Source organism: Oratosquilla oratoria, chromosome 31 (assembly GCF_046742065.1).
Source record: "Oratosquilla oratoria isolate Oo_2021 chromosome 31, ASM4674206v1, whole genome shotgun sequence".
Lineage (NCBI taxonomy): Eukaryota > Metazoa > Arthropoda > Malacostraca > Stomatopoda > Squillidae > Oratosquilla > Oratosquilla oratoria.
This window is the reverse complement of record NC_134807.1, coordinates 11,308,984-11,316,483: the sequence shown is the minus strand read 5'-3', so window position 1 is coordinate 11,316,483 and position 7,500 is coordinate 11,308,984. Positions and strand designations below refer to the sequence as shown.

General features: G+C 50.0%; 1 protein-coding gene across 1 annotated transcript in view; it reads left to right on the top strand.

Annotated features, from left to right (window-relative positions):
* Positions 1 to 457, top strand: part of LOC143041438 (uncharacterized) — a 1,259-nt gene extending 802 nt beyond the window's left edge. The window contains exon 1 of the mRNA XM_076213306.1: positions 1 to 457. This exon is cut by the window's left edge and continues 802 nt beyond it. Coding sequence (XP_076069421.1) covers positions 1 to 242 — 242 coding nt within the window. The 3' untranslated portion in view covers positions 243 to 457.
* The last annotated feature ends 7,043 nt before the right edge of the window (positions 458 to 7,500 follow it).

Below are 7,500 nucleotides of genomic sequence, written 5' to 3'. Positions count from 1 at the left end.
GTGGGCAACAAGGGCATTCCAAAAAGTACTGCCCGCAGGGAACGCATGGCGGAAAGGCTGTCGGTGCTGGAGCAGGGCCGCATCGGTACAAACCCTGTTGCTGGAGTTGTGGTGAGGGGTATAAGACGGCAGGGTGTGCCATCGTCTCCGACAAGGATAGCAAGAAGGTAGCGGGAAACTGGGAGGGGCTGGCGGAAGGGGTCGAATACCAGCCGGAAGACGGGAGACCCCAGTCCGTTTAAGTTGCCGCGCCGAGGGCGCCCGGACCGTTCAGGTAGGCGGGCAAGTGGACGGTAAGTCTTGCTGCTTCACGGTGGACTCGGGCGCAGAACGCACCTTCGTGCAGGACGGCATGGTGGCAACTGGACGACCCCCGGTGGCCCAGCAACAGCTGTGTGGGATTACGGGGCACTGCACGCAGCTGAGGGGACCAGTGCATGCTAGGGTAACGGTTGGCAACACTGAGGAGCATCTTCCTGTTTTTGTAGCTGACGTCGGGGAGAACTTGCTCGGTTTAGATTACCTCCAGCAAAGCAGGGCGGTGCTGGATTTCGGGGAGATGACCATGTCGGTCGGAGGTGACGTGGTGCCGCTTAGGGAGGGCGCCGTTGACGCAGAGGAAGCCCACACTGTACCACCACCCGAAACCAGCCACCGTTGCCGTCTAAGTGAGGAGCAGGAAGGGGAAAGCCTGGGCCCGGACGAGGGTGGTGGACAGGCGACTATGATCACGGAAGGTCACTTCGAGGACACGCAGGGGGGTAACACTGAAGTCCCACCTCATCTGCAGGATCTATTGCAGAGGAGCTCGGTATGTCTGTCTGGGGAACAGGTTGACGAGGTGAGGAAAGTGTTGACACGGTATGCAGACGTCTTCTCGAAGGGGGATACCGACCTGGGCCGGACCAGCCTGGTGAAACACCGCATACACACAGGGGATAGTCAGCCGGTCAAGCTGCCGCCCCGAAGGATCGCACCCGCCCGTCGGCTGGAAGTGGAGAAAGCCGTGGAGGAACTGCGCGCGCAAGGGGTAATTGAAAAGTCGGCTAGTCCCTGGAGTGCGGCCGTCGTACTCGTTAAGAAGAAGGATGGGTCCACCAGGTGTTGTGTGGACTATCGGGGCCTTAACGCGGTGACAACCAAGGACTCGTACCCTCTACCGAGGGTGGATGACACTCTTGACGCGCTCGCGGGAGCCCAGTGGTTCTCGACCTTGGACTTGAAGTCTGGTTACCATCAAGTGGAGGTAGCGGAGGAGGACAGAGAGAAGACAGCCTTCTCGTATGGGCAGGGGCTATATCAATTCAAAGTGATGAGTTTTGGCCTAGTGAATGCCCCGGCAACCTTTGAGCGCCTGATGGAGCGTGTGTTGGATGGGCTGCTCTGGAAAAGCGCCCTGGTATATTTAGACGATGTGCTAGTGTATGGGAATTCATTTGAGTGTGCTCTGGAAAGGCTTAAGGTAGTATTGGATAGGTTTAGGGCAGCAAATGTGAAACTCAGCCCGAAGAAGTGCTGCCTTTTTCAGAGGAAGGTGCCTTTTTCTGGGGCACATAGTGAGTAGTGAGGGGGTGAAAACAGACCCTGGTAAGGTAGAGTCGGTTAAGGAGTGGCCGGTTCCGCGCAGTGTGACGGAAGTGCGCGGGTTTATTGGTTTGTGTACGTACTACAGGCGGTTCGTCAAGGGGTTCGCACAAATCGCAGTACCACTCCACCACTTGACTCGGAAAGGGGCCTCCTTTCACTGGAGTGAAGAATGTCAACGGGCCTTTGATACATTGAAGGAGGCTCTCGCTAACTCCCCTGTGTTGCCGTACCCGGACCCCACGAGACCGTACGTGTTGGATTGTGACGCAAGTGCTGAGGGAGTAGGGGCTGTCTTGTCTCAGGAGAAAGATGGACAGGAGTGGGTCGTATCCTACTTTAGCAGGAAGTTCTCAGCACCAGAGAGGAATTATTGCGTCACCCGTAAGGAGTTGTTGGCGGTGATTCTGGCGATTGATCACTTCCATCCTTACCTGTACGGGGCCAAGTTCAAGATCAGGACCGACCACGCCGCTCTGAGGTGGCTCAAAAACCTCAGAAATCCGGAGGGGCAGTTGGCTAGGTGGATTGGGAAGCTGGAGCAGCACGACTACCACATCGAGTATCGGCCAGGGAACATGCATAACAATGCTGACAGCCTGAGCCGCCGTCCCTGCGATAGCGACTGTAAGCATTGTAGCCGCCGTGAAACGGAACCTGTGAGCGTGAAGGCTGCTGCTCTTGCTGTTGACACGAAGTGGGGAGAGGACCTCAGGCAGGCCCAGCGAGATGACGCTGATATTGGGCCCATAGTGACACTGAGGGAGGAGGGTGAAGAAAAACCGCCTTGGGAAAGTGTGGCACCGCTAAGCCCGGCAGCGAAGGCGTTGTGGCAACAATGGTCAGTGTTGCGAGTGAGTGAGGGTGTGCTGCAGCGGCAGTGGCACTCGTGTGACGGCAGTATATCCTTCTGGCAAACCATTGTTCCCATTAGTATGAGGGAAGCGTTAGTGCGCGAGGCTCACAGTGGCAGTGCGAGTGGCCACTTCGGTGTGAAGAAAACCCTGGGGCGTTTAATGCAGCGAGTGTACTGGGTGGGCATGCGGAAGGACGTGAGCGAGTGGTGCAAATCTTGCGACGTGTGCTGTGGAAAGATGGGCCCCGGGAGGAGGTCAGCTGCTCCCTTACAAGTGTATCAGGTTGGGGCGCCTATGGAGAGGGTGGCGGTGGATATCCTAGGGCCATTTCCTCAGACGGTCCGAGGTAACCGCTTCGTGTGTGTGGCCATGGATTATTTTACGAAATGGCCGGAGGCATACCCGCTGCCGAACCATGAGGCCGCCACCGTGGCAGGCGTGTTAGTGGACGAGTTTTTCGCCCGGTTTGGAGCTCCGCACGAGCTACACTCCGACCAAGGAAGGGAGTTTGAGTCGGCAGTATTCCGGGAGTGCTGTCAGTTGCTGGGCATCAAGAAGACTCGCACCACGCCCCTACGGCCGCAGTCGGACGGCATGGTGGAACGCTTCAACCGCACGCTGGGGCAGGAGTTGGCGAAGTGTTGCCAGGAGAGTCAGGAAGAGTGGGACTTAAAAATCCCCCTGCTTCTATGGGCCTACCGTTCAGCTGAACATGAGGCAACCGGGTACACGCCAGCCCGGTTGATGTGCGGGCGGGAGCTGCGGATGCCAGTGGACCTTGTGACTGGCAGGCCGCCGGACGAGGACATGCCCACTTCGGTCACCCAGTACGCAGCGGCCCTCCAGGACCGCCTCCGTGAGGTGCACCATCAGGTGAGATCTAACCTGAAGGTGTCGGGCGAGGCGATGAAGGATCGGTACGACCGTCGAGCTACGTCACCGCCCTTTAACGAGGGGGATCAAGTGTGGTTGCACAACCCTCGGCGTAAGAAGGGGTTGTCTCCCAAGCTCCAGAGCCCCTGGGAGGGGCCATATGTGGTGGAGAAGGTCATCTCGGACGTCACCTTCAGGATCCGCCAGGGGGCAAGGAGGAGAGCATTGGTGGTGCATGCTGATAGGCTGTGGAGGTACCACGGTCCTGGCAACTTCTCCTGGGGGGAGCAAGCTTCTCAATCGAGCAGCGACGAGGAGGACGGGGACCGAAACCTGGGGGACGACGAGCCATGGATGGTGGGAGACGACGCGTCACTGACGGTGGGGGCGGACGGAGACCCGGACCCGAGGAGGACCGCGTCACTGGTGCTGGAGGAGATTGCAACAGAGGAGCTGTGTCCCTTAGAGGGGGCACTCACAGACGTCGACGCTGGGTTCGTGGTAAGGAGACCCAGGCGGGAACGTCGTCTACCGGTATGGAGTGAAGATTACGTCCTTAGTTAGTTCTGTGATACCAAAAAGTAAATTTTTAGTTTCTCTTTTTGTATGTATGTATGGATGAGGGAGTTGGGGAGCGAGGTTGCTCCATCTCTTTACAGGTGGGGGTAGTGTTACGAAAGCGGCCCCTATTGCATCCTGTCGACATCGTGACATCGGAGATGACGCTTTCGTCGTGATCCTTGGCGCCAAAGGGGGACGCCACCTGGAGGCACGTGACGTCGAGCAGCGACTGTGATTGGTCGAGGCGTGCTTGGCGAGGCTGCGTGGGCACGCTATCCCGGGGAGGAGGGAGACGAGCAGCACAGGTGACGGGAGAAGGCGTCGTGGTTCTCGCTCGGATTATTATTGCGTTTGTAAGCTGTAGCGAAGCTTCAAGTAGCCTTGCGAGGGTTGGCAAGTGACCCGAGGTGCCTCCTACAGCCCAGTATTTTGTTGTAGTGACTCTGTGTAAATAGAGGATATAAGTCTACTTTGCGTTTTCGTCGCCTGAGAACTCACCACGGGACGAGGTGGCGAGTGTGAGCGGGGCCAAGCTCAAAGCATTACCGTCACGTCTCTTAAAGTGCAACGAACCTATGAATTGGAATCGGGTGACAAACCTCCAGTCTCTGGGGGGGGGTTTGTTACAATATATACACATATATGTTGAGACATTCTGACAGGTTGACGTAAGCGGAGTAGGAAACACAGGAGTCTTAGTCTTGAGTTAATTCCTAACTAGCTTCGAAGGGATACTTTGAAAAAGCATACCTGCCAATTTAGTCAGGAATAAACTCTAGACTAAGACTCCTGTGTTTCCTACTCCGCTTACGTCATACATATATATATATTTATATATATACATACATATATATACATATATATATATATATATATAACACAGGAACCCACAGTCGGAGAAAGAATAAACTTCGAATAAAGAATAATCCTATATTTCGGCTATCAACTGTAGCCCTCTTCAGGAAAGTACATAAGATAGAGAACAGAGGGGACTTATAAACTACAGTAAGAAGAGATGTGGACCGGAGCTGTGGGTTCCTGTGTGTTATGTACAAATGTGCTACTACATGTCTATTTAGAAATATATATATATATATATATATATATTACTAGACCACCCGTGACCCGTTGGGTGAAATGAAATCTTAAATGATACGTTGTTAAAGAAATGGTCATTAATATCTTTATTAAGACAATGCTGTTATATTTACAACATTCTCCTTAGTTATGTTTATGTTATATCACGTCTCGTCATCCCACTCCCACTTATTATCATTGTCATTCAGGGAGTCCCATGGGACTTGAGCGAGTAGCAACGTTTATAAATATAAACTTTATGATAGATATACTATGTCACTATCACCGTATAGTATAAATCACAGAAAATAAGTTTCTATATCAAATTGTATATAATTTGGAGCTCTTACCTCTATTCAGTAGACGAAGGTAGTGAATTGATTAGTTATAAGAAGTGAAATGCGGAAGACTGTGACGTCATGTTGTCGCTGCTAATTCAGGAGTTAGCTATACTCTTGAATACTGAATATGAAAAAATTATTATATATATACAAATATATATATATATATATATATATATATATATATGAGTCAAATGAAATTTTAAGTGATACGTTGTTATGAGAAGTGAAATGCAGAAGATTGTGAAGTCATGTCGTCGTTGCTTGGAATCATATGATGTCTCTTCTTCTGATTGGCTGGCCCTCTGTCGTGACGTCATATCTCTTCTTCTGTTCTCCTCTTCTGATTGGCTGGTCCTCAATCGTGACGTAATATCTCTTCTTCTGATTGGCTGGGTGACGGTTTCAGGCAAGCATGATAACAAACAAGATTATCAGACTTTTATAGGTATACATATATATATATATATATATATATATATATATATGTATATATACACTAATTGTTTCAGCTCTGGGGCAAGTATCTGGTCAATAATTGACCTAATATGTTTTGAACAGATTATTTTGTTGAATTTCTTATATTACTATTATTATTGCTATACATTTTTTTCATCTTTAAGGATTTTGCTCCGACAAACACTGTCACTATGTAATTTTATTCAGCTGAGGGAAAACCCAATTTCGCTGTATCGAGCGATATAAAATTACCGTTACCATTACCGTTCTTAATGTCAATATCATTTTCATGCCAATAACGAAGACGAATCACGATTACGCTTTCCGATTATGAATGCGCACGATATATCAGACAATTATTCCTTTTTCCAGCTTTCTGTCCACTTTCTGTAAACTTTCTGTTCACTTTCTGTAAACTTTCAGTACACTTTCTGTTCACTGACCAAAATCGCTCCCAAGGACCATATATGGGCTTTAATTCTTCGGCCTTTTTGGCTGCCAATTTCGCTCCCTGAGTTCCTGAATATCAACCAGGAGGTATCTCAGTCGGCTACAGGTCAGTTTCCTGTCGACGATGTCTTTAATCGAGGAATAAATCTTCTCGACTTCTTGGGTTGCGATGGTTGAGGTCCGGGCCACCTCGTCCATCTTTTGACCCATCCCCTGGAGGAGGGCACACACTGCCTCCAGGGATGTCTCGTCTTTTCTTCTCAGGAGGACCTACGCACAGTAGGCTACCCTCCTCGTTGGAATGAGGTTCTCTAGGCAGAGGCTGCCGATGAATACACAGATGGCAACGTATCGCTTTCTGCGAGAAATCTTTTTCATCTCCTCTTCGGCCCTTTCTTCCCGGGGCATCTTCTCCATGGAGGCTTCTTGTTCTTGCTGTCTTTCGAAGGAGCTTTGGCACTAGCTCAACAATCGCTTTCTGAAGATCTCCTTTTCTTCTTTACCCAAATTTTCTGCCAGTATTTTGGACAGTTGGGCGTAAGTTTGCGAGAAGAACTGCTGTCTTGTCGCGAATTCAACTATCAATTCGGCTGCCGTTCCTACCGTGCCCGGCTGATTGGTTAGGAAGCTTAAGATTTGCTCGGAAATCTTTTTGAAATTCTTTGGTGATAGCTTGTTCATCAGTGACTTGAATACCCCAATGTCTGTAGCCTATTTATCCACTTGGACAGGCCTCTCTTCAGAAGGGGTTGGGTTCGTCTACTCCTACCGTTTATGCCAATTAGGTGGAGTAGGTATTACCCGGCAAGTAGTCACTGGTGTTTGGCGCGAGTCTTTACGTTGTCCTTGAGGCTTTGGGACAGTACAGGGATTGACTCTTTCTGTGTGCCTGTCTTTGATGGGGGAGTTCACCGTTTCATGACTTTTATTTCCAGAGACTATGGAAAGCTTGTTAGTGTCCAGTTGCCTTGTCTCTCGATGCATCCTTTGATTTCTAGGAGCATTTAATCCTGTTCTACCACCTTTTACGAAACGACCTCTTTCCATGGGTGTTTTTCTTTCTGGTACAGTTATTTTAACCTCTTTCTAATTCCTCTTTTTCTTCTTTGCCACAAGAGTCCATTCTTCATTCTATTCTTTCGGAATTTCATTATTCCGTGCGTTTGCCTCATTAATATTGTCTTTACTTTCTTTTTTATGTGTTGTCTCACAAACAAGTTTATCATCGGTCATTGCCTCGTTCATGGTCTTCTCAAACTCAGTTTTCTAACTGCCTGTACCATTGGACCTTGTTTGCC